This window comes from Arctopsyche grandis, chromosome 6 (assembly GCF_051622035.1).
Source record: "Arctopsyche grandis isolate Sample6627 chromosome 6, ASM5162203v2, whole genome shotgun sequence".
Taxonomy (NCBI): Eukaryota; Metazoa; Arthropoda; class Insecta; order Trichoptera; family Hydropsychidae; genus Arctopsyche; species Arctopsyche grandis.
The window spans coordinates 21,603,619-21,624,016 of NC_135360.1; the positions used below are offsets into that span (position 1 = coordinate 21,603,619).

At 30.8% G+C, this 20,398-nt stretch overlaps 2 protein-coding genes across 2 annotated transcripts; both read left to right on the forward strand.

Moving 5' to 3' along the window:
- The first annotated feature begins 3,309 nt into the window (after positions 1-3,309).
- On the forward strand, positions 3,310-4,170 carry agt (O-6-alkylguanine-DNA alkyltransferase). The gene is made up of 3 exons (XM_077433625.1): positions 3,310-3,409; positions 3,498-3,837; positions 3,905-4,170. Exons 2-3 carry the CDS (start codon positions 3,505-3,507, stop codon positions 4,151-4,153), a joined length of 582 nt encoding a protein of 193 aa, XP_077289751.1. The 5' UTR covers positions 3,310-3,409; positions 3,498-3,504; the 3' UTR covers positions 4,154-4,170.
- Positions 4,171-5,304: 1,134 nt separating this feature from the next.
- LOC143913310 (uncharacterized) lies at positions 5,305-16,174 on the forward strand. The gene is made up of 4 exons (XM_077433009.1): positions 5,305-5,360; positions 14,290-14,754; positions 14,830-14,970; positions 15,045-16,174. The coding sequence occupies exons 2-4, from the start codon at positions 14,350-14,352 to the stop codon at positions 15,594-15,596; spliced, it is 1,098 nt and encodes a 365-aa protein (XP_077289135.1). The 5' UTR covers positions 5,305-5,360; positions 14,290-14,349; the 3' UTR covers positions 15,597-16,174.
- The last annotated feature ends 4,224 nt before the right edge of the window (positions 16,175-20,398 follow it).

Consider the following 20,398-nt stretch of genomic DNA (forward strand, 5'->3'; position numbering starts at 1 on the left):
TTTTTTTTCTTATTTACGCATTATTTTGTAATTAAACAAATTTAAAGTACGACAATACTATAATTTAGCCCATTAAGATTTTTTTTTGTAAAATAAAGTTGCATTATTAAACTCTAGAAGTTTAGAAGACTTGTGTCGCATAATTTTTTTAAGATTGATACAGTACCTGTTATTTTGTGTTAATTTATTTTTTAAATGTAGAACTTATCAAATGTTATGTATGTGGTTGTAAAATTTTGTAATATATTATTTTATTAATTATATTATACATATATATTATAATTAGGTAAAGTAAAGTGTTGTCAATGTGTCATTGTAATATTTTTTTCACACTTAGAACAAAACATACACTCTTGTAGTACACTTTTGTGCATAAAACACGTAATTTTATAATTATACTACATAGATCTGTATGTATTGAGATATAGAAATGCGTAGAAACATTGGTAGTGAAAGTTAAGGTATGAAAACTACATATGTAAGTGGACATCATTTTTATAGAAAGGTTTTATACATATCGATGGCTTGGTGCACAGATATTGTATGTCTATTTTTGAATTTGCATCGAATTTTAAATTTGTAGATGCTGGAATAAATTACCTTGAAAGGAAAAACCTGAACTATTCCAGCATCTACAAACTTAAAATTTGATACAAATCCAAAAATGGACATACAATATCTATGCACCAAGCCCTATGTGCATAATACTTGTGCATCTAAAGTACCAATAAAAAATATATGTCCACTTTTATATTTCAAGTACACTTTTTTTGAATAGTGTACCTGAAATCAATTGATAAAAAATATATGTCCACTTGTATGAAGCAGGTACACTTTTTTTATTTGTTCAAATTCCTTTTTTTTTATGTATAGAACCCTCTATTAATATTAAAGCCAGTTTTGCACTGACTTTTGATATGATATGATAATATTCTCCATATGCTTTTTTTTAAATATGCCAAATTATCCTAAACTGATTATGACGCAAAAGAAAAAAACTTTTTTTTTATTATGACCTCCAATAATGTTGGTTCCTGGTTTTTTGTCAGTAAAGTAGGATATAATAAAACAATGGTGCTCAATTACATCAAGAGGAATTCAAATCCCACGTCTATGAAACGAAAAGTATACATATATACATATGTATGTACATACATGTTGAGATTTCCAGGTCATATTACAAATTTTACTTCCAACTATTGTGCACTTATATTAAAAAAATACAGTACTCATTCATTCAATTATCATAAATTAATGTAATTAGACATATGAACAAATTTTATTCTAGTGTAGCGTGGTGGTTTTTAGAAAATTCGGTGAATTTTTTCATAGTTAACGGTAGAACAGGACTCTTGCCTTGTAAAACTATACTAAATATCACATTTTAGGTAATACTTTAGTAATTAAAAATGATAAACAACAATGGATAAGAAATCATTTTGGATAATTCTTTATTTTTATCGAATAATCTGAAAAATGCCATTTCCTGGTAAACCTCAAGGATTTTCCAACTATTTTTAAGATTTGTCTATTTATTTGTAATAATAGTTAAATCTTAATATGGAATATATTTTTATCTAAAATCAGTTCAAATATTATGAAATACTAATATTTAGTTGCTATTAGAAATTCCAACAAAATTATAGATACATAGAATATAAGTACCTAAGTATTCTATTGAAACTTTATGATAGTAGATGTAGATTGAAGAAATACATATATATTATTTTAAATAGTTCCATTTTAGAATACTAAATCTGAAGTTTAAAACACAATTAAAATTATGTCTTAAAACATTCCTATATTTGAATCTAGTCTAAATCTTCATTCTAATTAAGAGTTAAATTTTATAAAAGGTTATCAAATTATCATTAATGAATAATTATTATGAAAATATCAACTTACATTAGTATATATTTTCATATTCAATATTGTATTTATATTTAATGAAAACTTGGCAAATTAGTTATTCCCTCCATTTTTCCGTTTATTTGTTTACAATATGATTCACAACCTAAATAAAAAATCGTTTTTGTTAATAATTTTTACATATCTGTAATTTATTACCAGAAAATGACGCGTATTTATATAATATATTACATGTAGAAATACTCATTTTTTGTGGATTATTTACATAAGTAGAGTAAACAATTTCACTACACTCAATGTGTGTGAATGTTGTTTATTTTAATATAATAAGTATTTTTATAAACAACACTAAATATATTTTATTAAGTACAATATGTATTTGTAATACTTTCCATCAAAAAAATATTTGATATTTGTACTGTAAATTTAGCAGGTCGTTACATAGTCATAGTATTATATTTACTATTCATTATTGAACTTAGAGCACTATTATGTGTTTGGATGATTTGTACATTTTAAAAAATAAATACATTATATCAAATCAAATAAAAAATTACAATTGTTTTTATTTTCTTTTTCAAACACAACTGCATTTTTATTTTAAAAAAAACACACAATTACTCCAAGTTTATGTTCCTAAATAGGCCTTTAATCACCAAATTAAATCATTTGGAAGAAAGAGTGTCACCTTATCTATCACCTATATCAAAATTGAACCATGTATGTATATGTGAGGGGAGTACTGAAGTTATGCTTTTGAATCACCATCAGCTGGCCCACGTAAAATTTAGATAAACTTTTCAATTATTGATTTTAATTTTGCTGTGAATTGACTTTAATTCAAGTGAAAAATAACTGTAAAGGTCTGTTCATACCTATCCAGCACGACCCGTATCCTGCAGGTGTCATGCAAGTTCGGATAGTATTCTTTGGTACAGTATATGGACGTATTCATACTCCATTCGCGCATGCGCATTTACACATTCATGCGCGTCCATATAGAATGTACCAAAGAATACTATCCGCACTTGCATGACACCTGCAGGATACGGGTCGTGCTGGATAGGTATGAACAGACCTTAATACGCTGGTCAATAACTAGTGTCACCACTATTTCTAAATGCGTGCTTCACTCTATTTAAATAACTGGTTGTAAATAGTAAATGTGAATTCTTTGTATTTTCTATAATTTGATATTTTTGAGAGAGGTAAATCTACTTTTGTTAGCTACTTGGATTTTAAAATTAATAACTAAAAACCTTGTGATACTTCTTAGTACATTTTATGACCCTATATTGTGCTCATGTTCACTACTAACTCTGATAACAACATATTAATTCTGCATCAATGAACCTTAATGTATTATTTCAATCAAGTGGCCAACAACTATCGCTTGGCCAATTATTGCACTTTGCAATCTACATATTTTTGGTTGGTCACATATAATTATGTTTATACCAAACTTAAATTTTAAAAATAATATAGTTGGCGCGCTGTCAAAGTGACGTTGTTTGTTATTGTCCTCAATTTATTAATCTCGGTAGGTTTTGAACCCTATATATTTACATTTGACATTTTACCGTTACAATCTTACCGAAATAATGATTTTATATTTACTTGCATTTTAGTTTAAGAATGTCTCTAACAGAAATCCTATCAAATTTTCACATTAGTGAAACAACAGAAGAAATATACAAAAATACAATAAAAGCTTCAGAAATCGAGACTCCTATCGGAAAATTAATAGCCGTTGCTGATGATAATTTTTTATATATTTTAATAAAATTAAAATCCCCCGATAAAGTTATCAATACCTTTAACATCTTACAAAAGGAACTTAGCTCTAGTATTGTGATAGGGTCAACAAAAATTATCACCCAGCTAGAAAATGAATTGACAGAATATTTCTCGGGGAAATTAAAATCTTTCACAATACCAATGAGATGCTTGGGAACGGACTTTCGACAGGTATTTTTCTAATTTTATAAAACCTACACTTAATAGAACTCTGTAGATTTCACTGTCTTATTTTCAGCAAAGTTGGAATCAGTTGAAAAAGATAGCCTACGGGGAAACCATGTCTTATGGAGAACTGGCGGTGAAGCTTGGACGTAATGTTAATCATGCTCGTGCGGTGGGATCAGCCGCTGGAGCTAACCCAATAATAATACTCGTACCTTGTCACAGACTCACCGCTCAGAATGGGCATTTGGGCGGTTTCAGTTGTGGCATTGATGTAAAAACTTGGCTACTTCAGCACGAGTCAAAATTTAAAAATAAATAAAATATGTTTTTGTATTATAATATTGTGTTTATATTTATAAATTTCCCTCGATTTCCATAGTACATAGATTAATTTCAAAAAAACAATTAGTAACTTCTAATAACCCGAACCGTTTAAAAAATAATCTATAAAATCCTTAATGATAATTGGTTTTTATTATAGTTCTGCTTTTTTCCTTGTATTTATTTCGGCTTTTTTTTTACATGCACTTCTATTATTTCTGCTCTACTTTTTACTATTATTATTTTTACAAAAGAAATTCATCCTTTTGTAAATGAAATAAATTATTTTGCAAATGAAATTAACCCTTTTGCAAATGAAATTCAATCTTTTCAAAAATCGTATTAAAAAATAAAGAAACCGAATTAAACAATATGTGCTTTTTAAGTATTTTAGTTAAAACTTATATATTTTTATACATACATACCATACATAAATATTTATTTAGAAGGTGCAAATATTATTTTTATTTTCAATTTTTCAATTTTTATTCAGTTAATCAAGTTAATACATACATAATGCAGGAAATATGGTTTTTAAAAGTTAAAATTAAAATTATAATTATAATATAATATAAAATTATAATATAAAGCCATCGAGCTTGGAACGTCCAACATACTTTTAATAACCATATTTCCTGAATTATGTATGTATTAACTTGATAAACTGAATAAAAATTGAAGAATTGAAAATAAAAAAATAAAAATAATATTTGCACCTTCTAAATAAATATGTATGTATGTACAAATATAAATATAAGTTTAAACTATAATACATAAAAAGCACATACATATTGTTTAATTCGGTTACTTTATTTTTTAATACAATTTTTGTAAAGGATGAATTTCATTTGCAAAAGGGTTAATTTCATTTGCAAAAGAATTAATTTCGTTTGCAAAAGTATTAATTTCATTTACAAAAGGATGAATTTCATTTGCAAAAGGGTGAAATAGGCTTGCAAAAACTGTAACAATAAAATCATTCTTCTTATTAAATTACATTTTTTTTGCAATCAATTATATGTATATGTATGTACATATACATGCTCGTCCATATTTGATATTACATACAGCAGTAGCTAACCAAGTGTTTGAGAATGTATGTTTGAGAACCATAGGTCAATAAATAATCGGGTTTATACTGATGATCTCAGTAAATGTTGTTCCGTAGCGCCAGGTGGACGGTCAACAGTACAAGCTCGTGCAAGGTACAAACTAATTATATTTATATAAAATAGTATTAACATTACTTAATCGTAAAAAATTGTGTTACGTATGAAGACTTTTAATAAGAATGATAGGAAATATTTTTTGAAAACGTTTATGATATCGTTTTAGAAAATAAGATTCACAATGAAAGTGTTAAATTATGTATAAAATAAATAAAGAAAATTTTCCTTATCTACCTTACGTACATATGTACCACTTAAATAAAAAGCCTTGTAAAAATACAATGTGACAATAGCTGCTAAAATGATGATTGATTGTCAACCTTTAAGTATTTCAGTGCTAAAATTTGTGGAATGTGAAATATTTAGTAAAATAATGTTGCGTTTTTAAAACTTGAGATGGGATAAGGTAAAAATATTTTGAGATGAAATTTATGACACAGTTATATGCACAACAAGGCTCAGCCCGAGAATAAATAGCGTCCCTAGGCCATTTTAGTTGTTAACGCTCCCATTGTTTTTAAACAATAAATTGAGGAATAAAAATTGTTTTTAAACAATAAATAACTTATTGATAAACAAACATAAAATTAAATTTTTAATTAAAATAGGCACATTTTATATTATTCAATGTTCAAAATGCATAAAACATTTTCACAAGGAATATCTTAGAACATATTTTAAAAAATAGTCAAATTAAATTAATAAACTTTCATTTGTTCCATTTCATTTTAAATTTTAAACTTAATAATAGCAATAAAATATACAAAAACCAAACAAAAGAATTTTCATTGTATTTTATTTTCACTTGAAAATGGGGTTATAAAAATTATAATAGTAAATTAAATTTTTTTACAAAAACAAATGATAAAACTTTTAAATGTTAATATAATGAAAAAATATTTTAAATAAAATAGAAACTTTTCTGTCTTTTATTAATACAAGATTTGCCAATAATTCTTCTATATCAAGTTCTTTCAAAACATTTCATTCAATAGTTATCATTGCCAAACCGTTTAATTGTTCCTGATTCATAGATAATCTAAAACTAGTTTTTATTCATCACAGTTTAGAAAAGCTTGTTTCCACGCTAGCGATAGAAACGGGTAACGTTAGAAAAATACGGTATTATTACTTCAAGTAGATAAATTAAGTGGAATATAATTTTTTTTATAATTTCAAAGAGAATCAAAGAACTCTTATTCAATTTTATCATTAAAAAAAACTGAAGGCACCCTAGGCTAGGTCTAGTATGCTGCCCCCTAGAGCCGGCTCTGTAATACAATAGTCAGTTTCATTGCGCAAATTATACCTACTTACATACATATGTGTTATATATCCGACATAAGATCCAATTAACTTGATTATCGCTTATTTTCAAAGATAGATAGTTTTCTTCTTTATTTATTTTTAAGAACTCATATGGAGGTTGAAAATTTCCAAATTCTATCAAGAATAAATTTTAATTTTTACAGATATGTACATATATAAAAACGTTTACCTCTTACGAATAAATAATTGTTGTCAATTTTACGCGGTACGTCTCTATAAATACGCTACATAGCACGGAATACAATCGGATCAATTTACTTATAAAAATGTATCCCATGTTGTTTATTGTGTGTTTTTGAATGTATTTTGCAATTTTTACCGATGCTTTCCCATCTTGGGAGTAATATAAACAAACAGAGAAGTTTTTATCGGACATACGTCGAGCACCAAGCGTCAAATACGACTGATGCTAAAATTATTTAGATCTGTCCGTGGACATAATGTCACTTGACAATTAAAGAACACCTAAAGCCACTTCTATTAATATTACATTCCTCTGACCAAACCTGTGTAAGCATTTGCGGCAAACTCGCATACCACTGGCGAGGAACCACTGCCACATACATATGTCATATGTATGTATGTAAATAGATTAAATGACGCTCTAGGATCGCAACAGTACCTTATATTTGAATGTATGTATGTTAAAGTTAACTTAAATTAGTGTGCCATCACAACACTTGTGATCTATGTGTGTTCATAAAACGTACATTAGTTGCCGACTTGATTTATTACTGTCACAATGAAAGATGGCCTCGGATTTGTACGATACTTACAGCGTAATTTTTGCATTTTGCGTCTTACATAATTTTCACAGCATGCTAGATTAATTGTAAGATATGTATATATACAAATGACGACACTGGACCAATCAAGACCGTTTTTTCCGCGTTCGTCACGCCATAATTGACAATTGATAGTATACGATTAAACTTTTTTTCGAGTAGTGTAATATCGGGAAATTCCGCATTCTATATATATATATATATATATATATATATATATATATATATATATATATATATATATATATATATATATATATATATATATATATATATATATATATATATATATATATATATATATATATAGGTACATAGATTTGGAATATATGTACATAGTTCAACTAACAGTAGAGATAAATCGTATCGAAGAAGCCATTGCCAAGTTCGTGAGTGCAATATAAACGAGTTTGACATTGTCCACCTTTACACAACATTAACTTTAGAAACTTGTTCTTGATGCAAAAAACGTTTCAGCAAATATGTTCATCGCGTCCTGGTTCTAATACAGGATGATCAATATAACAGCACTTGAACGGTAAGCAATGTCATCCCGAACAACCAGTTTTGATAAATAAAACTGGCAAATCTAGTTGGAAGTTTGTTAATCTGCACTAACCGCTAAGATTCAGTGCTCGTCGCAGTTAACTTTATGTCGACTCGAGCACGTCAAATATGGACTAGAATGGCCATCGAATAACTGTAATTTAACAGACTATGCATAATCAGCAGAGTTGGTGACATTGAAAACCTCGTTTTGTTCAAAGTTTACATATTTGGTGAATTTTAATTAACATAACGAGTAAATCCTGTCTTACACCGAATGTCGATTAAAAGTGACTTACTGTATATGTATGTAAATATAATGAAGTTTTCTTATAAAATTGGCCCATATGTAAATGAATTGTTGATAACACTCGATTCAAACGTCAAGTCGTGACCCGATTGAAGGTCACAAAATGTTTCGATTATTTCGAAGATTTTTGCCTCACCATACACAGAAGTAATCAAAAATAACTTTTATACATTGATATATATATATATATATATATATATAGGATCCGGATGTGAAGGATTCCAAGTGAAACGCGCAGATTAAGTCAGAACTATTTATTGTACACGCTCTTCGGGCTTGTCCTCCAACAAGTGACCATAACAACACGCATCCGGTCTTTCCCAGGCATACCACACACACTCTATCTCGGCTCGTTTAAAAATCAATTCTACATTCGGTCATTCCTGACTGTCATTCGCCCTCGGATGACATTCTTCGTCTTTTATATTTTTACAGCATTTCATCTCACATTCTTTTACATTTCATCTTCTACTCTATACAATGTATCATCTTACATTCTTTTAAAACATTTCCTCTATCATCCTCAACAATGTTTCATCTCACATTCTTTTACATTTCATTTTCCACTCTATACAATGTATCATCTTACATTCTTTTAAAACATTTCCTCTATCATCCTCAACAATGTTTCATCTCACATTCTTTTACATTTCATTTTCCACTCTATACAATGTATCATCTTACATTCTTTTAAAACATTTCCTCTATCATCCTCAACAATGTTTAATCTTCCATTCCATAAAATCATCTTATATTCTCCTAAACATGCTTTCAATTGTCACAATTACAATTTAAATCACAATTACAATCATCATCACAACTACATTTCAATACACTTATACATCAATCATTTCACAATTTACATAACAATTACAATTATAACAAATTAATCGTTACACATTTCACTACAAATCAATTTTTTCATTTCAACACAATTCAATCTTCAATAAAGTTACACATAACAATTAAAGTTACACATAACAATTATCACAATTAAAATTTAAAATTATTTCAAGCAATACAAAACATTAAAATCAATACCTTTACAATGACAAGTTAAATCTTTACATCGGAAACAATCACATTTTATAACATTACTAGAATTAGCAATAAAACATTAAAATCAATACCTTTACAATGACAGGTTAAATCTTTACACCGGAAACAATCACATTTTAAAACATTACTAGAATTAGCAATAAACATTAAAATCAATACCTTTACTATGACAGGTTAAATCTTTACATCGGAAACAATCACATTTCAAAACATTACTAGAATTAGCAATAAAACATTAAAATCAATACCTTTACAATGACAGGTTAAATCTTTACATCGGAAACAATCACATTTTAAAACATTACTAGAATTACATTTCAATACAGTTATCTTATATTCTTCTAAGCATGTAACCAAATTAAAACATGATTCAATATACAAAGCACTTCCCAAAAATACTAGAATAAGCAATAAAACATTACACTTTTCAATCATCAAATTACAAGTAAGGCTTAACTAAAAACCCTCCAGGTCTTTCACTTATTCTCTAATTCACAAACGCACACTTAACTTCCATCGGTACAACTTAAATACTATCCAATGCCCGTGGCGATTCTCCTTGAGCATCCGATGAATCTGCCGTCACCCCACAGATTTTCTGCTAGTAATTTACCATAAATGAAGTCAACACATATTGGTTCTGGCTCACTGATACATCCAGTAAGTCTTTTCTCAATCCATGGTTCCATTTTCTTTTCCATTGAATTAACATCAATCCGACTACGACCAAGCTTGAAAGTGAATACAGTGTCTTTTGGTGTTGAAATTTTGACGGGGTCCCTTAATCCTTCTTGTGATTTAGCCATATCTTTCTCTTTGTCTTTATGTTTTTCCTTTTCTTTATTCTCATCTTCAGAATTCTTCAAATGACTATAATCCTTAGATCCTTTTCTAAATTGATCATCGGGTGGTTGATCTGTATTTGAAGACGGTATGTCTCCGTAGTCCCAAAGTCTTCCTCTTTGCAAACCATCACCGTCCATACTTCCATCAGCCAGGTTCACACCTCCATCAGCCATGTTCGCATCGTCCTCTTCATCATTGGAAACAATGAGTTCTCTTTGAGCAGACATCTCTCGTGAAGCCCGTTGCTGCAAAGGTCTTTTTCTGTGCAAACCATCACTGTTCACACTTACATCAGCCATGTTTACATCTCCATCAGCCATGTTCGCATCGTCCTCTTCATTATTGGAAACAATGAGTTCTCTTTGAGCAGACATCTCTCGTGAAGCCCGTTGCTGCAAAGGTCTTTTTCTGTGCAAACCATCACTGTTCACACTTACATCGGCCATGTTTACATCTCCATCAGCCATGTTCGCCTCGTCCTCTTGTGTTAGAATACTGACTGGTTCTCTTATTTCTTCTTGTATTGGAATACTGACTGGTTCTCTTATTTCTTCTAGTATTGTCAAGACAGTCTTTGTTTTGGTGCTGTTACATTGAGCTGATATGTGCCCAAACTCGTTACAATTGAAACAACGAGTTCCTCTCGTCTTAAACCTACAGTCGGCTGCTAAATGACCACGTCCACCACAATTGTAGCATCGTGAACTCAGTCTTTCTCGGTTTTCACGGTTTCTCACGGGCCCCGTCACCCTGGGTTCGTCGTCTGGTGTTTCACCGGCCCCACTTGAATCGGAGTCAATGGGCTCTGCTTGAGCAAGCATTTCTCGTTCTTCAAAGACGAGCTCTTCGTCATCCCACTGGAACTCTTCTATCAGCTTCTGCTTAAGGATAGTCCATGATATAATTATCCCTTCTGAATCCAGGAACATTCTCGCTGTTCCTACGCAATATATTCTCCCGTAGACCAGTTGCTCCAGGGGCGTCCAGTGGAAGAACTTCGCAAATTCTTCCATGTGCTCAATCCACCGGCTGATTGGCACACCGCCAATCCCCTTAAACCGTGGCGCGTAAGTCTCGAATTTGTCTCTGTCAAAATATGGCACTTCGTCTTCTTCTTCCTCTTCATCGTCGTCGTCATCATCTTCGTCTAAGTCCGCGAACCTCTGCATCTCCACGACAGTTAGCCGACGTAAAACTGACGCTGACATTGGCGCTATCGTCTTGGATATCATCATCGTCGTGTGGCGTGTTCGCTGACGTGACGTCACCGACGTCACGGGCTTCCGCATTCTCGTCATCGCGCGCGCGTCCTAACCTCAACTGTCAAAACTCCGCGTCGTCGTCTGACCGCTTCTGGCTGTCACTCGAAATGTCTTCAGGCATCCCGGACAAAGCCCCCAAATATAGGATCCGGATGTGAAGGATTCCAAGTGAAACGCGCAGATTAAGTCAGAACTATTTATTGTACACGCTCTTCGGGCTTGTCCTCCAACAAGTGACCATAACAACACGCATCCGGTCTTTCCCAGGCATACCACACACACTCTATCTCGGCTCGTTTAAAAATCAATTCTACATATATATATATATATATATATATATATATATATATATATATATATATATATATATATATATATATATATATATATATATATATATATATATATATATATATAAGACACTGCATATATTCATCTTGTTACGGGGACGAGTAGGAGATGGTGTAGAATATTATAGTCACAGATTTTGTTAAATGATTATATTCTTTAAATAGCAGTAAATATAAACGAGATTAATCTACAAGTTTATATTACAAGCTACTAGTCTCGAAGTGCTACCACAAGGCTGTTTAATCGCAAGTTACTAGTAAGGCAGTTAAATCGCAAGTTACTAGTAAGGCAGTTTAATCGCAAGGGAGTTTCAATAGATCTAACATGAGCATTTATACACAAAAGAATGATAAGTTTTAACCAATCACAGAATTTTGGTAAATAACAAAGTGATTAAGATACAGAGCAACATCCGCGTGTAAGACAGTTTTAGTATTTGATTTATGTATCCTTTGAGAGTATCGAGACATTATTGAGTAGATACACAATTAATCATAAAGATAAATAGCGATAATAATATTTGAGGGTTACACGTGTCGTGAGACAAAATGCAGCAATAGCAATAAAGATTATTAAAAGTAATACTTTGGATTTCAACAGGTCATTGACTGTATCGTCTTATATAACAATTGTATTAGAGACTCGTATAAATTATAGTAGATAAAAGTTAAGTAGATAGGATTGAACATAATATGTAACTGTAGAGTCCGGGAGCAACAAAGATATTGAAAGTCTCATAAATAATGAGAGATAACTTTAAAAGAATACATCATAAGTAGTTGAAAATGAAACGGATGTTCAAACTTAAGGTTAAAGGGTATTATACATAAGTACATACAAAGGTTGTAAGATCATACCACATAACAATCTTAACAGAGCGCTTGATTTTATACATATGTAAATATATGTATGTATTCGTACCGTCGTTAGGCCATTGACACCATTTTTGGAGTGTCACCAAATTATTCAATTTGAAAAACGCTAATTCGACATATTCGTTGTATGACGGTGCTCGAGCGGCTAAACGCCTCATTGAAATTTCTGTATATATACAGCTTTCTATATTTATACAGCTACCGCGACATCCGTCTGGTGCAGCCAGAGAAATGTAATAATAATAGAAGTGGCTTGAGCGTTATATTGTTGTCAAGTGATGATTGTCCACAGACATTCCTAAATAATTTTAGCATCAGTCGTATTTGACGCTTGTTGCTCGACGTATGTCCGATAAAAACTTCTTTGTTTGTTTATGTTACTCGCAAGATGGGCAAGCATCGGTAAAAATTGCACAATACATTCAAAAACACACAACAAACAAGTAAATTTTATAAGTAAATTGATCCGATTGTATTCCGTGCGTTGTAGCGTAATTATAGAGATGTACCGCGTAATATTGACAACAATTATTTATTCGTAAGGGCCCGTCTATAATTATAACATTTCTCTGGGTGCAGCTATATATAGCATCAAATATGAGCCATAATTAGCTTTTTTTCGAATTCCTTAAAAATCAGTGTGTGTGCCTAGAACCTTATTCCTTAGAAATCAGTGTGGTAAGAAGGTTAACTGATTCAGTCGGACGGAGACGCAATCCAGAAACAATCAATCCTCGATTTATCGACTGAATATCAGAATCCCTTCACACATTTCACCCCGATTGATCAGTTTTGTCAGTACAACTGTCAGCAGAGTTGTAAAAAAACATAGAAGAGAACGGGAAAACATATAAAATAGTGATTAAACTTGGAAAATTTTATTTTATCCAACGTTTTTCCCAGAAGTAAATTGGGAATTTTCCCATCGTTGCAGAAAATGAATGTGTGATGAGTGATGACTAAACACGCTTTAAACATATAAAACACGTGTTTATCATTTATTCTCATTGGTCGTTTGTTTAGAGCTCCTTAACAACGAATGTAATTTACCAAAAAAAAAAAATATAAAAACCTGAATGGTCTAAAACGAAAGGACTCTTAAAAAAAATCCATTGGGAAGTTGATAGGGGGAGGGGGGGGGGTAGACACGATTGTTTTACTGCACCGTGAATATCGTGTCAGATAGAATAATCGATTTTTGGACCAAATTATCAAATTTATTTATCATGCTGTTTCCGAAAAAAATTTTCTCCTCGGGCGCTTTAATGTGGTTTTATATAAAAAAAAATATGAATCATATTGTGAATTATCAGAACAAGTTCCCGTTTTCATACTTTTTTAAACATCTATTTATTGAAAAAGTTCACCCGAGGCGGTGGATCAAAATAAAAAATTATTAATTTGATTTTTTTTATGCTTAACATATATGTACAATTTTTCTTTAATTTAGAGGGGAATGCGCCCCTATAGCCCCCCTTAGCTACGGCCGTATATTAATCAATAAGTAATTTTAAATTAAGAATTGAAAGAAACCAGAATGTAATAGGAAATTATATTAAATGTAAATATGTTATACTAATTTTCTTATCTTTTAAATTTCAGATCTTTAAAACTGAGTTACTGGCTATTCAGGTTGCGGTTTATTAAATTAAAATAAAAGCAATGGTCAAATTAAATATAACACATTTGAAGTTAGTCTTGTGGTGTATTTTTTTATACGCACAAGTGTCGACATCCGCCCATATTCCGGAAAGTCAAACCTCAACAGGAAATCTAAAATCAGATAATTCTCGACAGATCCAAAACGACGACTCCTTGGTATTTCGGGACAATGATGATGATGGAATAATGCAGGCAAAATTAATCATTGATAACTATAGCAAAAACGATACTAATTGTCTTTATCAAAAGAAATTTTTCGTAGATGGCAAGTGTCACAGTCTTGCCTCACAAGGACCTTGCCCTACAGGGGAATGGTTAGTTTTAGATAAAAACGCTGATTACTCTCGAGTAGAGTTACCAATAAGACCTATTTGTAAAACAAAACTTTGTACAGAGAAAAACGAAGTAAGTAATACATTTATTTATTACCTAAATAGAACTAAAAAAATGTTTTCATAATATAATTACCTTTTTTTCTAGATTTGGTGGCCCGACCAGAATAAATGTTTACAAAAATCCCTAATCAAATCTCAATACTGTCAAAGCAGCTTCCAAGAAGTGACTTCAAAACCATTTGGCGATGGGTCATGTACTTGCATTGACAACTATGGCAAATTTGAAGTAAGATTTACTTACTCATTCTTACAAGAAAATTTAATATGATCAAATTTTGAATTCTCAATGAAAAATTTCAGAATGGAAATCAATGCTACGAATTTTATCATCGAGGACCTTGTAATCGTTTTCAAGTGGTGACATACGACCAATTTTCTGGTTATGCAGTATGCACAGTTGACAAGTGCTTGGTAGAAAACAGAAAATCGCTCTCCAGGCGTTCAATAGTCGATTACCTTCCAAAGGACACACATCACGTTGGCCGTTATAAAGATACAAATCAAAATGTTGTACCTGAAAATGATTCAGAATATCTATTTGGCGTAGAACGGAGTAAAAGAGCGGGTGGTGAGAAAGAAATATATGCACCTATGATAGGCGACGATAAATGTTATAAATTGGGCTCTGCAGATCCCTGTGTGACATATGGTAAACAGTCCAGATTCATCGTTGACCAGGTTTCACATGTTCCTTCATGTAGTATAATGAATTCAGAACTCAATCTTATAGGAGCACCCTTGATTTGTCCTGTAGACAAAGCCAACAATTGTAGACAAAATGTTGTAATACATCAAAGAGATACAGTAGCTTATCATCTGAGCCTTAGAGGTCAAGCTATGAAAGGTCGTTGAGGTAGGCTAATAAGGCTATTGACCACATTGGATGACTTTTTGTGATGATTAAACTATGTTGTTAAACTTCAAAATATAGCAAGGGTATATTATTATATATAATATATATATAAACGTATTTATATTTGGTAAATGTATTATTTTATGTCGATGAATCATTGCAATTCATCTGGCATTACAGTATGAAAGTGAATTAATGAGCATAGACAGTGCTTTTTGAAGACGTGGTTATTTTTCACGTTTGGCTTACTTCAGATAATTATGAAAAAAAACTGTTTTACTTTGTTTTAAGAAGAAAACAATTTCGTAAGATCTGCTTAGTCCTCGAATGACCAGCACTTACCTTGAACATAAATATTAGGTTACTTTAGTATAAATAAAATGTGATATCCAATACTATTTTTAAATACATTTTTTTTTGTTGACAAACTTTTCGTCAGAATGTGATTCTTGTCACGATTTATTCATTAATAAAAAAAGCATTTATTTATATTATATTTTTGGGATATGTATGAAATAAGACATTTTTTGAAAATTTTTATTGACTGAGAAAATATATTAAGGATTATTATATCAGTTAACTGTCTTATCATTACTTTATCTACACACCTTTTTTTACTTAAACTTAGCGGCGTATTTATTTTTACAAAATATCATATGTAGTGTAGGAATACATGGTAAACTGCATACTACACATTGTCAACCTACGCACCAAGGACAGGTCGACCCTTAAACACAGCTGCAGGACGCGACATCCAGAGAAGGACAAGTCAACCCCTAAACGCGAATATATTCGTTATATCAGTTGCTAGGCGCGACCTTCGGAGAAGGACATTCGAACTGTATATATGTATGTACACCCCCACAGTGGACTCAACAAGGTAGTTTATCCAGCTACGCCACCAGGAACAGAACAACAATTCCTTCTCATCGAGAACACTACAAAATAAATATCTGTAAATTATACTGAGCAACAAAAAAAATTACCAGAGCGAAGACTAACCAATCTTTACTAAGTTTGACTGAATTCGAATATGATAATGATTTTTGTTGGTTAGTGATCGTTTACGAGATATGAGCGTTTAAAAAAATGAGCGATTTTTACAGGTTTTTGGCTTTTGCGATCTTTAACTCAAAATCTAGTATTGCTGTGCTCAAAGTGAGTATTGTAATCAATAGTCAGATGTTTTTCCTATTGATTGTGATATTTACATTGCTTTAAAATACTTATAATTTACTAGCTTTATTACCAGGCTTTGCCCGTGGTGTATAAAAAAAAAATCAAAAAAATGTTTTTTAAAAAAATAAAAAATATTTATTTAAAAATATATTTATTTATTTTATTAGGAGCGGCGCTCCCGACGGGGCTGCGCCCCCTGTGCAAAAAAAAAGAAATCGAACGTATTGTTCCCACCCAACCAGGCATTGGCACATGCATACATACGTACAAACATTAGTGTTTTGTATGTAAGATTGTCTAGCGAATTTTAAGTCAAAAATATATTTTTTTTACCAAATTTTTTAACAAAAATTATCACCTAGCTAGAAAATGAATTGACAGAATATTTCTCAGGAAAATTGAAATCCTTCATAATACCACTGAAATGCTTAGGAACGGACAGGTATTTTTCTCATTTTATAAATAGAACTCTGTATGTGTTACTGTCTTATTCTTACCGTGTTACTGTCTTATTCTTATGTGTATTTCAGCAAAGTTTGAATCCATTGAAAAAGATAGCTTACAGTGAAACCATATCTTATGGAGAACTAGCAGCACGGACGTCATTTGACGGGGGGAGCATGGGGGGGGATTCACCCCCCCTAAATATAGGAATAGTGTGAATTTAGAAAATATTATGAATTTAATGATAAATGAAATACTATGGATCTATGAATGCTACGTTTATTTCTTATGTATTGGGTAGCTTAGTGGCCAATAAAATAATTGCTGCAATAAGCTACTTTGAAAAAAAAAGGTTTTATCATTTCAAAGTAAGTATATTTTGTTTTTTGAATGGGTAAAATTCTTAGAAATTGTTTGACCCGCGGAGCGAATTGAAAGATCCGCCTTACTTTATTTTATCTTAGAAACAGATGTGTAACTTATATTTTTAAGTCCGTGTATATTGTTTGTTTTCATGAAAGGTTTTAAATTAATATTTAACTGAATCGATTCAATCTGATTCTATTTTTCGAACTGATTTTATTTTTCGTATTTTTATTTGCGAACGTCCAATCTCTCACAAAACAACGAATTAGATGGATTTAATATTCATGTGTAACGAGCTCGGTCCTAAAAAAGTTTTGGTTATTTAATAACATTGCGTTCTGACCAAAACCTTATAAACTCTAAGTTAGTACATAAAGAATACAAATATAAATTTTCAACTTGATACGTTAAGGGGTGTGGAAAAACCGCGTGGTCACAATATTTTTGAATTTTTCTAAGAGAAAAAAATCCCACTTCCGGTTAATTAAATTATTTTTTTTTTATTTTCACCCCAATGATACAAGGATTATACTTGAATTTTGTCGTGAAGAGCATACATATTTAAGGGGTCGGAAAAAATAGTGGAAGAAAAATCGAACAAGAGTAAACTGCCACTTCCGGTGGACGAATGCTTACCAAATTTTATACATAACTTGATATTAAGCTTAAACTTCTAGATATGAAATTTCACTTCAATAAACCAAATAAAAGGTTCACAAAATGATCACAAAACTTTTTCTATTGTTAAACGTGAATAGATAAAGTAAAAAGACAGTCGGTAGAAATTAAGATAAGTAATACAGTTTGATTGACGATGTAAAGATTGTGGTAAAAAAATTTCACCTGCGGCACCTTTTTGACTTTTTGCATAATACAAAATATGAATTTGAATATTGCAATTTAAAATTTTTTCAAAAATAAAGTTGATTGTTATTATTATATCTTTATAACCACAATAATACGAAAAAAACACATGCTGTATATGAAAATAATAGAAAAATTAAATATTATAAAAATACCCTTTTTTGTATTTTTGTTTTTTTCAATTTCTCTCTTTAATGTTTTTTTCAAAAATCAGCTTATTTTTTTCATATTTCATAACTCAATAAGGTGTATGTAAAGTATATTTTCCATTCAACTTGACCAATTTTTTCCTGCCCCTCCCCCCCCCCAGAAAAAGCTGAAATTACGTCCCTGACTAGCAGTGAAACTTGGATGTGATGTTAATTTATTAATCTTGCTCGCGAGATGGGATGAGCTGCCGGAACTAACCCAATGATAATACTCATACCCAGTGGCGGACTGGCCATACAAGCGAACATGCCCGATGGCATGTGGGCCCCACTATCTGTTAGAAAATATGGGCCCTCAGTAAAATTAAATAACTTTTTAACTATTTCACGTGTGTTAAAATTTATAGGATATTGCACTTTGGGACCTAAAGTTTGGGTATTTCAACAAAACAAATTTCTTACGATATACATCCCACTTCTGGTTAATTAAATTTAATGATTTTTTTTATTATATTTTCATCACATTGATACAAGTAATTATACATAAAATAGTATGTACGTATGTACATAGATAAAGTGAAAAGAAAGTAGAAAGTCGGTAGAAATTAAGTTAATTGATAGTTTTTTAGTGACTCAGTTTGATGGTCGATTTTTGTTGACCATGTGAAGATTTTTGGAAAAAAATTTTCGCCTGCGGCGCTTTCTTCTCTTTTTACATAATATTTTTTTATAATTATTTTTTCAAAAATAAGCTTATTTTTTTCATATTTTATAACTCCATAAGGTGTATGCAAATAATATTTTCCATTTTTATTCCGATATAAAAAAGATTTTTTGAAAAAAAATTCAGTTTGACCAATCTTTGCCTGACCCCCCCCCCCCAAGAAAAATCTGAAATGACGTCCCTTATTGTTTTTTACCGAAAGTAAAAGCCGCTTTTATGCCGCATTATTTAATGATGAATTCTATTTACCTAGGACAAGGGTTAAAACGAAATATACAATGTAATTTATGGATCTATTTTGCTTTTGCCATTTTTCTTGTACCTAAATTTGTTTATTCCCATTTTTGAAAATTTTATTTATTTTTTGCCCTTGATTTTTAGCGTGATGGAAAGAAGAAAATTTTGTTATATGGGGGGGGGGGGACAAATTTTTTTAACCCTGGGTGGGGCCCCCTTTGACTCCTGGCATGCACTGATTTCAGTCCCAGTCCGCCACTGCTCATACCTTATCACAGACTCACCGCTAAAAATGGGAATTCCGGTGGTTTCAGATGTGGCGTTGATGTAAACACCTGGTTACTTCAGCACAAGTCAAAATTTAAAAATAAATAAAATACCCTGTTTTTGTATTATAATATTGTGTTTCTATTTAAAAATTTCCCTCGATTTCCATAGTAATTTTAACAAAATAATTAGTAACTTCTAATAACTCGAACTATTTCAAAAATAATCTTTATAAAATCCTTAAGGATAATGGGTTTTTATTATAATTCTGCTGTTTTCCTTGTATTTTATTCGGTTTTTATTTATGTATGATTTTTGAGTTTATGTTTATAAATTTCCCTCACTTTCCAAAGTAGTTTAGTTTTATTAAAACAAATAGTAACTTCTAATGACCTGAACCATTTCAAAAATAATCTTTATAAAGTCCTAAAAAATATTAGGTTTTTATAATTCCTCTTTTCTGGTTTTATTTTAATTTTATACTTCTATTATTTCTTCTATATTTTTTACTATTATTATATTTTTTTTTCATTGACAATAAAATTAAAGGAAAAATGATAACAGTAAAAAT